Here is a 14841-nt window from a genome sequence, read left to right on the forward strand (position 1 = left end):
ACAATTTAAAGCAAATTGCATATTGAAGGTTATAGAGAAGAATTTATCAGAGATTGAGAATTAATTAAGATATTAGCAAGTTTTTATACTAGCTGCTAGATGAAAATAATTAAAAGTCTCTTTGTAAATTTTTAATTTAAAAATAATTTTATTATGTGTTGCAGATCGGATTTTGGTCCGGGTGAGAGACTTGACAATACAAAAAGCTGATGAAATTGTCTGGGTGCGTGCAAGAGTGCATACAAGCCGAGCAAAAGGTAAGATTGATAGGATTTATCTTTTGACAAGGTATTTTTTTGTAATGTAAATTCCTTACAGACCAAAGTGAATCATTAAGAACAGAACTAAAACGATTTTCTTAAGTCATTGTAAAGTATCCACGGTTAATCGGTTTTAGGATCCTCTAAGTTATCTTTGAAAATAATTTTCTTCTAATACTGTGCCCAACAACTCAGGCCTGTAGTCCAGCTATACAGGAATTAGAGATTGGAAGGATTATGTTTCAGTCCGGGCAGAAAAGCAAGACTCTTATCTCAAGCAACTAGGCATAGTGGGATACTGTACGTATCTATCACTTCAGCTATACAGGAACCTTGATTAGAAGGATCAAAGTCCAGGCCAGACCAGGCAAACATGTAAAGGCTTATTTACAAAATATCTAGTGAGTATTGGGATGTAGCTCAGTGGCAAAGCTCTTGCCTAATAAGTGCAACCTTCAGTTACCAAAAAAGATAAGACCAAATATATATATAGTTTAAAAAAAAAAAAAAAAGACAAGTGAAAGGAGCTCAGATTGAGCCTCAAGTGCCTGTTAGGAAAATGGAGGAGAACAGAAAAGGAATATGCCAAACTCAATCAACAGGCAAGATCTGTTTATTGCCAGCGAGGGGCACAGACCTTCCCGCAGGATTGGAGATTGCTCAAGGGGGTGAGTTTGGGACCAGGCTTACAAAGAGTTTGAGCAAGGAGGCAGAGGTTGTTGAAAGAACCAGTAGGTCTAGGAAGCTGGTGGCTTTTCCTTGGGACCACAAAGGACTGTTTATAGCTGGGCCTAGGTGAATTTCCCTGCCTGCATAGCAAAGCAGGTTCCCTTATACATGAAGTTTTATCTGGTGCCTTTATGCCCCTGGGACAATAGGGTGGGGGTCAGTCCTTCAGTGTCTGCCTACCAAATATGAGTCTCTTAGTTCCATTCTCAGTACCACAAAAAGTAATTATAATTTGACCTAAAGATTTGGATGAAATCTAACACATCAAGATACTTCTCTAACATCTCTCTAAAATTGAATTATTTATTTTCAATAAGCATCTTGTGATGGGAATGTGGCTCAGTTGTAGAGTGCTTGCCTAGCATGCATGAAGCCCTGGGTTCGATTCCTCAATACCACATAAACAGAAAGAAAAAAACATGAGCATCTTGTTTGTTAGTATTCTTATATCTATTATTTAGATGGAGAGAGAAATAGAAGAGAAATAAGGCTAAGATTTGATTGTCCAATAAGGTAGCCACATACACATATAGTTATACAAGTTAAAATTCAGCAGCTCAGTCACACTAGCTGTATATTGAATGATTAATAAACACATGGCTAGGGCTGGGAATGTGGCCTAGTGGTAGAGTGCTTGCCTTGTATACATGAAGCCCTGGGTTTGATTCCTCAGCACCACATAAGCAGAAAAGGCCAGAAGTGGTGCTATGGCTCAAGTGGAAGAGTGCTAGCCTTGAGCGAAAAGAAGCCAGGGGCAGTGCTCAGGCCCTGAGTTCAAGGCCCAGGACTGGCAAAAAAAAAAAAAAAAAAAAAAAAGCAATAAACAAGTGCCTTTTGGTTCTCCTTTTAGACAGGTCACATACAGAAGATTTTCATTTTTGTAAAAAGTTCTTTTGGACAGTGCTAAGAATTTTGTATTAACAGCAGAAACATTAGAGTGCTTTAAATAAACTGATGTCTTACGTACATACATAGCTTTTGAGCTATTGTGATCCACTGAGAGGTCAATTTTTGATCTTTATATGTTGAGTAGTTGTTTGGTTTTAGTTGCATAATGTAGGGTCGCTGACCCAAACCTGTGGGAAATACCATTTGACAAGAGGTTTTTGGTTTCACAGACCTGGTCTCTACTGTCTCCCCATCACCCCATCTTAACAGTCATATATCAGGGAGATCATGCCCCTTTGTTTTCTGTGTTCTAGGCTTGTCTCGCTCAACATTATTTGTTCGAGTTCTGACCATTTCCCTGCGAATAACAATATTTCACCATTCCTAATCGCTATGTAGTATTCCATTGTGTATAGGTACTATATTTTTTGGATCCATTCATCTGTGGAGGGGCATCTAGGTTGATTCCATTTTGGCTATTGTGAATTGTGCAGCAATAAACATGGAAGTACAAATGTCTTTTTGATATCTTGGGACCTGCTGTTCAGGATAGATGCCTAGAAGTGGAATGGCTGGGTCATAGGGTAGGTCTATATTGAACTTTTTGAGAAACCTCCATACTGTTCTCCAAAGTGGTTGTACGAATTTACACTCCCACCAACAATGGGGAAGGGTTCCTCTTTCCCCGCACTCCCTCCAGCATTTGTTGTTGCCTGAGTTCAGAGTATAGACCATTCTACCTGGAGTGAGGTGGTATCTCAGGGTTGTTTTTATTTGCATTTCCTTTACTACCAGGGATGTTGAACATTTCCTCATATGTTTCTTTGCCATTTTTATCTCTTCTCTTGTGAAGTCTCTCTTTAGTTCTTTTGCCCATTTCCTAATTGGTTTACTGGGCTTGGAGGGGCTTAGTTTTTTGAGTTCTCTGTAGATAACAGATATTAGGCCTTTGTCTGTTGCTGTGCTGGTAAAGATCCTTTCCCATATGGTTGGTTGTCTTTCTATTTTGGTGGCTATGTCCTTAGCTGTGCAGAAACTTTTTAATTTGTAGTAGTCCCATTTGTCGAGTCTCTCCCCTATTTGTTGTGCCCCTGGGACTATATTCAGGAAGTTCCTTCCTGTGCCTATAAGTTCTAGCGTCTTTCCTACTCTGTCCTTCAGTAGTTTCAGGATTCAGGTCTGATATTGAGGTCCTTGATCCATTTTGAGTTGATCTTGGTGCATGGTGATAGGCTTGGGTCTACTATGCATTTTCTGCATATGGCTGCCGAGTTCTCCCAGCACCAATAGTTGAAGAGGCTATGGTTATTCCATTGTATGTCTTTAGCTCATTTGTCGAATATCAGCTGACTGTAAGAGTGCGGTTTTATTTCTGGATCCTCAATTCTAATCCACTGGTCTTCCGGTCTGTTTTTATATCATGTTATGATGGCTCTATAGTAGAGCTTGAAGTCTGGTATTGTGATACATCCTGCACTGTTTTTTTTTGCCTAGAATTGCTTTGGCTATTCTAGGTCTTTTGCTGTTCCACATGAATTTATGGATTGCTTTCTCTATTTCAGTGAAGAATGTAACTGGGATTTTGATCGGGATTGCATTGAATTTGTATAACAATTTAGGCAATATGGCCATTTTCACTATATTGATTCTGCCTACCCATGAGCATGGGAGGTCTTTCCATCTCCTTGTGTCTTCTTTGATTTCCCTTATTAGATTTTTATAGTTCTCATTTAATAGGCCCATCACGTCCTTGGTTAAGTTGATCCCTAGGTACTTTTTTTTTTGGCTACTGTAAATGAAATTGCTTCCATAATTTCCTTTTTTGCTTGTACATTGCTGGTGTACAGAAAAGCTACTGACTTTTGTGGATTGATTTTGTATCCTGCTACTTTGCCAAAATGGTTTATTAGGTGTAACACTTTGGGTACTCAGTTTTTTGGGTCCTTCAGATATAAGATCATGTTGTCTGCGAATAGGGATAGCTTGATTTCTTCCCTGCCGATGTGGATCCCTTTGATGTCCTCCTCTTGCCTTATTGCTATGGCTAGGGATTCCAGCACTATGTTGAAAAGAAGTGGGGAGAGTGGGCATCCTTGTCTTGTTCCTGAGTTTAGGGGGAATGATTTTAGTTTCTCTCCATTTAATACGATGTTAGCAGTTGGTCTGTTGTATATGGCTTTTATTGTTTTGAGGAATGTTCCATCTATTCCTGTTCTCTCCAGAGCTTTTAATAAGTATGGATGTTGTATTTTGTCAAAGGCTTTTTGGGCATCGACTGAGATAACAATGTGATTCTTGATTTTAGTTCTGTTTATGTGGTGAATTACATTGATTGATTTACGGATGTTGAACCATCCTTGTGTCTGTGGGATGAAGCCTACTTGGTCATGATGTATAATTTTCTTGATCAGCTAATATTTTATTGAGGAGCTTTGCATCTGTGTTCATTAGTGATATTGGTCTGTAGTTCTCTTTTTTTGTTGGGTCTTTGCCTGGTTTGGGAATGAGTATGATATTGGCTTCATAGAATGAGTTTGGAATTTCTCCCTCTGTTTCTATTTCGCAGAAGAGTTTGAGGAGTATTGGTATTAGCTCATCACTAAAGGTTTTGTAGAATTCGTTGGTGAATCCATCTGGGCCTGGGCTTTTCTTTTTTTTTTTTTGGCCAGTCCTGGGCCTTGGACTCAGGGCCTGAGCACTGTCCCTGGCTTCTTCCCGCTCAAGGCTAGCACTCTGCCACTTGAGCCACAGCGCCGCTTCTGGCCGTTTTCTGTATATGTGGTGCTGGGGAATCGAACCCAGGGCCTCGTGTATCCAAGGCAGGCACTCTTGCCACTAGGCCATATCCCCAGCCCCTGGGCTTTTCTTTGTTGGGAGGTTCTTGATTACCTCCTGTATCTCGCTGTAAGTTATTGGTTTATTTAGATGATTTATTTCTTCTTGGTTCAGTTTGGGCAGTTTGTACTTCTCTAAGAATTGATCCGTTTCTGTAAAATTATTGTTTTTAGCTGTGTAGAGGTTTTGGAAATAGCTCCTTATGATTGTTTGAATATCATGTGTACTTGTAATTTTTCCGGTGGAATCTTTGATTTTACGTATATGACTCTCTTCTCTTCTTTTTTTTGTAAGTCTTGCAAGGGGTCTGTCAATTTTGTTTATTTTCTCAAAGAACCAGCTTTTAGTCTTATTTATTTGTTGAATGGTCTTTCTATTTTCGATCAGATTTATATCTTCTTTAATCTTTGTGATCTCTTTCCTCCCAGTCATTTTAAATTCAGTCATTTCTTGTTTCTCCAGTTGTTTTAGTTTCATTGTGAGGTTATTCACCTGCTCTATTTTCATTCTTTTAATGTGAGTGCTGAGGGCGATAATCTTGCCCCTGAGTACTGCCTTAGCTGTGTCCCATAGGTTTCTTTGTGATGTATTTTCATTGTCATTGTGGCTTATGAATTCGTTAATTTCATCTTTAATTTGGTCTGTGGCCCAAGTGTTGGATAACAGTGTGGGGTTTAGCCTCCAAGAATGTGTATAGCCTCTGTGATAACCGTTGTTATTGAGGATTACATTTAATCCACTGTGGTCAGTTATAATACATGGGATCACATCAATACTTTTGTATTTGCTGAGGTTCTTTGTGTGGGCTATGACATGGTCTATTTTGGTGTATGATCCATGAGCTGCTGAGAAGGTGTATTGGGTCTCTGTAGGGTGGAAGATTCTGTATAGATCTGTCAGATCCATTTGGGATATGGTTCTACTTAGGTCCTCAGCTCTCCTGCTAATCCTCTGGGTGTTGGATCTGTCTCTTGGAGAGAGTGGGGTATTAAAGTCACCCACTATGATTGTGTTTGGGTCTATCTTGTTCTGTAGTTCTGTGAGAATTTGCTTGACATATGTAGGGCCTCTTTTGTTTGGTGAGTATACATTTATCACCACGATGTCTTGATTCTGGATTTTTCCTTATATTAAAATGTAGTGACCTTCTTTTCTTTTTTGAGTTGATTTTAATGAGAAGTCCAGCTTGTCTGAGATCAGGATGGCTACTCCTGCCATTTTGGTAGGTGCATTTGCTTGGAAGATCTTGTTCCATCCTTTCATTCGGAGCCTGTTTTTATCCCTTGCTGTAAGGTGGGTCTCTTGTAGACAACAGATGGCACCTTTTTGTTTGTAGGTCCATTCTGCCAGTCTGCTCCTCTTTATTGGAGAGTTTATACCGTTTAAAAGAGATCAAGGATAAGAGTGTTTTTTCTCCTTCCATTTTCTTTTTTTTTGTTTTTTTTTGTTTTTTTTTTTTTTGCCAGTCCTGGGCCTTGGACTCAGGGCCTGAGCACTGTCCCTGGCTTCCTTTTGCTCAAGGCTAGCACTCTGCCACTTGAGCCACAGCGCCACTTCTGGCCATTTTCTGTATATGTGGTGCTGGGGAATCGAGCCAAGGGCTTCATGTATACGAGGCAAGCGCTCTTGCCACTAGGCCATATCCCCAGCCCCTCCTTCCATTTTCTTGTTGGGTTGTTTTTCCTCCTTTTTTTTTTTTTTTCTTGTCTTTAGTGAGCTGCTCTCTGTTGGGCTCTGGCTATTGTAGTTTCTTTCTGTTTGTGTGTCCTGTACGGTTTCTGTTGAGTGGGAGTCCCCTCTTAGAATTTGCTGTAGGGCTAGTTTTTTTATTCACATACTCCTTTAGATCCTCTTTTCTATGGAAAGATCTGGTTTTCCCCTCGAATATGAACTCCAGCTTTGCTGGATATTTTATTTTAGGTTGGCAATTGTTGGTTTGTATGACCTGGATGGTGTTCTTCCATTCTCTTCGCGCGTGGTAGGTTTGTGTGGAGAGGTCTGCTGTTTTTCGGATCCTCTTCCCATTGTAATAAATTTCTTTCTTCGCTTTGGCTGCATTCAAAATTTGCTCTTTATTCTTGAGATCTGAAGTCTTGAATATTATGTGCCTTGGCGTGGCTTTTCTAGGATCTGGTCTGCCAGGTGTCCTATAGGCTTTGGTTACCTGGATGGGGGGGGTCCCTTGTGAGATTGGGGAAGTTTTCTGCAATCACTTTATTGAGAATATTTTGAAGCCCTCTGCTCTGGTATTCGGCTCCTTCTTCTATTCCAATTATGCGCAGCTTATATCTCTTGTCTTTGTCCACTAGCTCCTGGATTAGTCTGCCCTGGAGCTTTACCGTTTCTTGGAGTGTGGTAATTTTCTGGTTCTTATCGGCTGCATCATCGTCCAAGAGAGAAATTCTGGCTTCCATATGGTCAGTTCTTTGTGCTGTGGATTCAAGTGCGGAGTTTATGGATGTCAGCGCTATTTATGGTTGCCAGATCAGCTCTGATTGTGGAAATTTCTTCCTTTAAAGAGTTGTATTTTAAATCTATTTTTTCATGCATTTCATTTCTCAGGATGTTAAGGTCTTCTTTGACGGAGGTTTGCACTGTATCCATTTTTGCTTCCATTTCTTTCTTGGCTTCCTGGATGTCCTTCAAGACTTCCACTCTGAACTCCTGGGATTGTTTTCTGATTTCATTTCTGAGGCTTTCCATCATTTCTGCTAACATAGCCTCAGTTTTTTTTTATTCTCCATCTCCTCTTCAGTCGTGCTGCTTTTTGGCGCTAGTGAGTTGGCTTGCCCTTTGATGAACTGTGTTATATTTCTTTGTGATTTGCGCATCTGGAGATCTGTGGGTGGCTTCCCTGGTTTGGCTTTGTGCTGGTTCCCACTGGTCCATCAGTGAGAGACTTGTTTGTGTCCTGGCTCTGGGTTTGAGTTTGGCTGTTGAACCTTACTGCCCAATGGGTGAGCATGACCATCTCGGTTGTTGCTGGGGTGGTCACCCTCACTGCACTTGGGGGTGGGGAGGTTCTGTGTCTTTCTCTGCGGGATAGTGTCCTGCCGCTGTGTTGTGCTGACCCTAGCATGCCCCTGGTGGGGGGTTTGCTGGTCGCTGATTCAGCGTGGCATGGAGGCTTTTCTCCGGTTCTTTTTTCCACTGGGTACCTTGGTCAGAGGAGCTCACCTCTCAGATTGAGAATTGCCTCTGAGAGGCGGCTTGCCCCCTTGTGCGGAGTGTACCATTTGTGGGCGCTGCCGCTAGGGGGCTCTGCCCACCTGTGTGGCAGGTGTTGCAGCTTGCCTGCTTGTGTGCTCCCACAGGTGGTTGTACAGACGATCCTCCTGCTGGAGGACTGCACGCTGGCCCTCGGGGGGGCACGTGCGTGTGCACTCTAGTGCTTCCTTTGGGAGCGTGTTGACCTGAGTTGTTGGAGAGTGCTTGTGCCTTCTCGCGAATTTGCTGTGGGGGGTGGTATGGGTGGGCCCCGGTAGGATCAAGTGTCCGGGCGTGGGTTGGTGCCCACAGACTCTGCGCCTCTGCTCTGAAGGGGGCATGTGATCGGACCCAGATGTCCCTGCTAGGCTGGTATTGTACACCCGCGAGTCTGTGGTTGTTGTTCAAAAAGACCGCGAGGACCAGGCGCCTCAGGTGGGGCTTCCAATGCCTACCAGTCCCCAGGCCCCTGCTGGGGAGGGGGCGGGGCCAGTGCGGCCAGGTTCTGGCTCCTCTGCTGGGGGTTTGGGGGGGATGCCTTGGTGCGGCTCCTTTGTTCCTCAGGGTAGGGAAGGAGCTCTAGCTTCTTTGTAGGTTTTGGGTCTCTGCTAGGGCTGGTCTCCCTCTTGTTGTGGGGGGGGGGCAATGGGGAAGTTACTGGTCCTGGATTGTGTGTGTGTCCCGCTTTGCTGTGGGCTTTTCGGGGCTGGGTGTTGGGGTGTGGCGATCGGTCTTTTGGTGGTGGCAGTCCCAGCACTCCCGGTCTGCACCGCCTGGTTCCCGGCCACTCGGTCCCGCACCGCCGTCTGTCGTCTGCGCTCCGTGGAACTCCTGGCGTGACTTTTCGGCTGTTGCTTCTCTGGTGGCTGAAAGTCTGTGGCCCCACTTGCCGGCGCTGGGTCCCCTTTCCCAGCCTGGCCCTATTTGGGCCAGGGTCGGCGGGGGGCGGGGGTACCCCAGAGATTTTCCAGCTCCGTGTAGGTTATAGGCTATTCTTTTTTTCCCCCCCTGTGTTTCTCTGTTGCTTCTGGTTGTTGGGTTTGCTGGGTTCTTGATGGGGTGTTGGGTGCTGGATTTCTTAGCTCGCTATTCAGTTGGAGTGAGTTGGGGTACCTTCTTACTGTGGCGGCGCCATCTTCCCTCACCTCTCTAGCATTTAATACATCACTTGCTTCAGCATTTCTTAATTTGTTTTCATGTATTTTTATTATAGAATTAATATATAGCTTATTGGCATATATGAAAATAGAACAATGAAGCCAGTTAAAATTGTTTTAGGAAAGGAGTAATAGAGGAGATTGATTATAATACATGTGTAGAAATGGCACAATGAAATCTCCCAGTGTATAAATGTATGCTAATAAACTTAACATAAGACTTATGACATTCTTATCTCCAGTTAACCACAAGAAAACCAGAAGTGGCTCGGTGGCTAAAAAGTGGTAGAGCGTTAGCCTACCACTGGAGCAAACGAGCTCAGGGATAGCATTTATAAACTAGAAACACTTATTCTTTTGGTTTATCAAAATATATAATATAATAGCTTGCCAGGCATGGGTTGGCTATTGCCTATAATCCTAGCTACTTGAGAGGCTGAGATCTGAGGATTATGACTTGAAGCTAGCTAGTCCTGGCAGAAAAGTCCATGAGCTCTTTTCTCCAATTAATCACCAAAAGGCCGGAAGTGAAGCTGTGGCGCATGTGGTAAAGTATGCTAGCCTTGAGCAAAAAGAAGCCCCAGGACCAACATCCAGGTTCTGGCACAAAAACATATAATCCTTAAGATTTTTAAAGAAAATTGTATAAATAGTATGCTATAATTTTCTCAATTTACAGGTGAAGAATAAACATAAAATGGTATGATTTTTTCCTATAGGCCTCTTTCCAGGAAACTTATAGAATATGATTAAAGTGCTTTTGATTTCCAAGCCATTATTGTATCAAACCATTAAGCTAAATATTATTCCCTAGTGTTGGTAGCAGCATTGGAGTTCATCTCTGGGCTTCAACACTGGTTGGCTTTAATTCAGCTAGGTCTGGACTGCCTCTAAACAAGTAGAGCAAATAAAATACTCTTTAGCCTAACATTGTTATAAACACATTACCTTTCATTTCTCAATAACATTCTGTTCTAAGTGGGATAGCATATGACTGAGGTAGAATTTCTTTGAATAATGTCATTTTGATCCATGAGTTTTTCTGTGACAATTTTTACCATAGAATATCTTTTTAAAATCCCTCTGAATTTGTTTAATCTAAAAAGCTTTCTTTTTTTATTTTTTTTTTGGATTTCACTTTGTGTCATACTCGAACAAAAGGGAAAATTAGTGTCTTTGTGATAAAAACTAGTCAATCATGTGTGACTCCAGAGCCAATAGACTCTGTGTTGACACTTTCCAATCATTATTTATACATGATTGCTATCTGATTTGCATTTCAAAATTATGCCAAACATATTAAGGCATTTACTGTTTTCCCTTTTTACTTTTTTCCTGCAAAGCTAATTCTTAATTTGAAAAACATTTCTCAGTTTAAAATGGAAAACTTTATTTCTCCAAAAACAAAAATGGCCTTGAACATATCTAATTCACTTTTATGAGGAGGTAGTTTTCTTGAATTTGATCAGAGACTTAAGGATATGCTTTGGAAGAAAAGTGATATCACATGGGTACATAATGACTGAAATATATTACAAGTGGTATTTTTCAGAAGGTTATGAATAAGGAATGACATCTCTTTATGAAAGGAAAGGATATCATGGCCTAGTGGCAAGAGTGCTTGCCTGGTATACATGAGGCCCTGGGTTCAATTCCCCAGCACCACATATACAGAAAACGGCCAGAAGTGGTGCTGTGGCTCAAGTGGCAGAATGCTAGCCTTGAGCAAAAAGAAGCCAGGGACAGTGCTCAGGCCCTGAGTCCGAGTGCAAGCCTTGAGCAAAAAGAAGCCAGGGACAGTGCTCAGGCCCTGAGTTCAAGCCCCAGGACTGGCAAAAAGCAAAACAAAGAAAGAAATTTAAATTTTAAAAAAAAACAACTGATTATAGTACTTGAAAAGAATGATTTCCCAAACAGATTATGTGGAGTTTAAAAATATTATACTATCATAAAGGATGAAGGATTGGAAAGTGATAAAATAGAACATGAATCTATCAATCCAAATTATCTTAAAAATGCACTTTGGTAAGGCGCGATATTGACGGGGTCCTAAGATGGCGGCCAGGTGGCTATTTGCCTGTCGAAGGAAGGATGTGGAGTGGGCTACTGCCTCCTGGCCTAAATGAAAGTGATATTGAGTCCAATTCTGAAGATGAAGCTATACCTGAGAACTCCAAGTTTAACGTACAAGCAGTTAAGGAGGATAGGACCAGTAGGAAACCAGATTCCTCGGAGTTCCCGGAAGATGGGCCAGAAACTGAGTCCGGGGTCCAGGCAAATGCATATGAAGAGTGCCCTTCTGGAATTCCTTTAAATATGTGGGATAAATTTCAAGAACTGCATAAAAAGCATTCTGAACAGAAATTTTCAGCCTGGGGCTGGGAATATGGACTAGTGGCAAGAGTGCTTGCCCTCCTACACATGAAGCCCTCGGTTCGATTCCCCAGCACCACATATATGGAAAACTGGCGGCCAGAAGGGGCGCTGTGGCTCAGGTGGCAGAGTGCTAGCCTTGAGCGGGAAGAAGCCAGGGACGGTGCTCAGGCCCTGAGTCCAAGGCCCAGGACTGGCAAAAAAAAAAAAAAAGAAGAAGAAGAAGAAAATTTCAGCCTCAAGATTCAGAGGGAGAAAAAGAAAGCGCTCCAGAAAAGATAAGTTGAAGAATGAAAAAGAATATCATAGTGAACAGTCCTCAAATGAATCCCAGTGGAAGGAGCTTACTCAGTATTTCGGAGCCAATGATAGATTTGAACCTCCTGTGAAAAAGAAAAAGGTTGTAAAAGTCAGGTCTGGAAAAGAGGATAGACCAGGCTGTGGAAGAGTGGGATGTTGAGAAGGCTGAGGACCTCAGCAACCAGCTAGCTATGCGAGAGCTTGGTGCAAAAATTGCCAAAGCAATTGCCTGCCACAAGTTTGTAGAAGCCAAAAAGGAAGCTGAAAATTCACAGGCTGCTCGAAAGAAGAAGCTGGCATGGGGGTTTGAAGCAAAGAAGAGAAGGGAAACCAAAAGCAACATGGGATATATGTAGCCTTGCAGAGCTCAAAAAAACAGACTCATGTGCTCACATTAACAAGACTTTCCTGCTTAAATGTGTTTGAAATTGATAGATGTAAGAAATTGATTGTAGGGGCTGGGGATATAGCCTAGTGGCAAGAGTGCCTGCCTCGGATACACGAGGCCCTAGGTTCGATTCCCCAGCACCACATATACAGAAAACGGCCAGAAGCGGCGCTGTGGCTCAAGTGGCAGAGTGCTAGCCTTGAGCGGGAAGAAGCCAGGGACAGTGCTCAGGCCCTGAGTCCAAGGCCCAGGACTGGCCAAAAAAAAAAAAAAAAGAAATTGATTGTAGAAAAAGAATGTGCATAAACTCTTAGGAGTTGATTATCAACTGTTGGACTTTTTCTGAGGAGTTTATTCTTTTTTTTTTTTTTTTTTTGCCAGTCCTGGGCCTTGGACTCAGGGCCTGAGCACTGTCACTGGCTTCTCTTTGCTCAAGGCTAGCACTCTGCCATTTGAGCCACAGCGCCACTTCTGGCCATTTTCTATATATGTGGTGATGGGGAATCGAACCCAGGGCTACATGTATACGAGTCAAGCACTCTTGCCACTAGGCCATATTCCCAGCCCTGAGGAGTTTATTCTTGAAATGAATGTTTTTGTTATTTGTGTAAGAAATCTAAGCATATGCAGAGGGAAAAAGTATGGGATTTTTCTAAAATCAATCTGCTTTCCTTTTGTTTGATATAGTGAAGCCTGTGAGGTCCTTGGACCTTCTTTTCTGTTCTAGGCATGACTACACTGTTCCTGGAATTGTGATTTTAAGATTGCGACAGTTTTTACAAATAACTTAATGTCATGAAAACAATTATTGATCCCTTATTGGTGGCAATAGAATTGATATTTTTATGGTCTCATAGTGAAATAATTTTTATATACCATCAGGTGAGATAATTAGAAAAGGGGGATAGAATGTAGTAAGTATGTGGGGGGCGGTTTAGTTTCAACTCTGCATAGACATCTCCTATCTAAGCTCTGTTCTTTAAATTATTGGATGGCATAGTTACATTAGATGTATATATTATATTAGATATATAGTTTTATTAAACAGATAATTATAATTCCAAATAACAAAAAAATGCACTTTGGTATGAACTCTATTGACCACCTCCATAAAATGCTGTGTTCTTTCTTATTAAGCACTTTCTTAGCACTTTTGTGGTTGCATAATTGAAGCTTCCATGGTAATTATTGCAATGCCTTTGTAGAATCTAATAGCTATTATATGTTGAAAGTTGTTTGAAATTTGTTTAATATTACTTTCAGATTTATACATTTCTTTAGTAATTTGCTTATTTTTTTATAATAATGTTACAAGCATTTTTAGTTATTCATGGTAGGAACTTGAGTTTCTTTAAAGCTTGTTGGTTGAGTGTATTTTGGCTATGAGTGCCAGACAGATACACTTGTCTGTACGTTCCTAAATTTGGGCCCAATTTTAAAGTAGAAAAACATTTTCCTTCTTTGGCAAACCTGAAGCAGTATGTTCTTCATGCACTTGTATTCTTTCTGCCTCTCAGGGAAGCAGTGCTTTCTAGTCCTACGTCAGCAACAATTTAATGTCCAGGCTCTTGTGGCGGTGGGAGACCATGCAAGCAAGCAGATGGTTAAATTTGCTGCCAAGTAAGTAAGCAATTATATCCTGTTGTCAGAATAAACAATGGTGGGAACCAAGACTCCCAGGGGTTTGGACCATTTTCATGCATTAACATCAATGCTTCGTTTGTTTAAAAATGTAGTTATTTAAATTGTCAGTTCAGTGTTGCTTGAATACATTAAACTCACAAAAGAGAAAATATGGGGCACAGGCTTGAAATTCATTTGGAACTGCTGAAGCAGCACTCTTTACAGACAAGTCACATTTACTTTCAAGTAGAGCAACAAAAAGCCTGGCAGCCTCAACATAGCAGAGCAACTTTATTTTGTTGTGTTTGTTGAGCTTTATTTCCTCCCTCTCTCCCTCTTCCCTCCCTTCCCCAAGTTCTGATTTGCATATTGAGCAAAAAGTTTCCTTACTAAATGTGAGTAAAACAAGAGAATGCAGTTTTACAAATGATTCTTTTCTGAAGGAAGTAAAAACGTATGTTATATCATGTTATAACTTTGATGCCAAAAGGGACTAGGAAAAAAGAAATGCCCTCCTTCCCCCACTCCTTGCTCTAAAGGTCTTGCCGCCTGGCTCAGAGTTCCTTTAGAGGTCACAATATTTTATTCACATTGCAAGAAACAGGATATAATGATAGAAAGGAAGGGTAATTATGTGTGCTGTAAAATAATGAGATAAGTTTTACTTGCTAGTTGGCAACAAGGCTGGTATTTTTTGTGTGTTTCTGACAATTACTTCTGATGAATTTTATCCTATGACAATGACCAACATAGACATGGGGAAATGGTCTCTACTTTTTTTTTTTTTTTAAACCAGTCCTGCTGCTTGACACTATCCTGAGCTTCTTTTTTCCTCAAGGCTAACACTCTACCACTTGAGCCACAGTGCCATTTCTGGCTTTTTCTGTTTATGTGGTACTGAGGAATCAAACCCAGGGTTTCATGCATGCAAGGCAAACACTCTACCACTAAGCCACATTCCCAGCTTGGTCTCTACATTTTTAAGCAGAGAGTGCTTCATAGGTATAAATGTTTTGTAAAAGAAACCTAGAGTGAATGCTATGTTTTTTCTTCTTGATTTTCTGTTAACCTAGATATATCC

At 41.4% G+C, this 14841-nt stretch overlaps 1 protein-coding gene and 1 pseudogene across 1 annotated transcript in view; both read left to right on the top strand.

Annotated features, from left to right (window-relative positions):
- Dars1 (aspartyl-tRNA synthetase 1) overlaps positions 1 to 14841 on the top strand; it is a 67276-nt gene that overhangs the window by 8569 nt on the left and 43866 nt on the right. The window contains exons 3-4 of the mRNA XM_048345551.1: positions 165 to 257; positions 13655 to 13757. Coding sequence (XP_048201508.1) covers positions 165 to 257; positions 13655 to 13757 — 196 coding nt within the window. The remainder of the gene's footprint in view (positions 1 to 164; positions 258 to 13654; positions 13758 to 14841) is intronic.
- On the top strand, positions 11168 to 12195 carry LOC125350732 (annotated as a pseudogene).

The sequence above is a fragment of the Perognathus longimembris genome, chromosome 4, assembly GCF_023159225.1.
Source record: "Perognathus longimembris pacificus isolate PPM17 chromosome 4, ASM2315922v1, whole genome shotgun sequence".
Taxonomy (NCBI): Eukaryota; Metazoa; Chordata; class Mammalia; order Rodentia; family Heteromyidae; genus Perognathus; species Perognathus longimembris.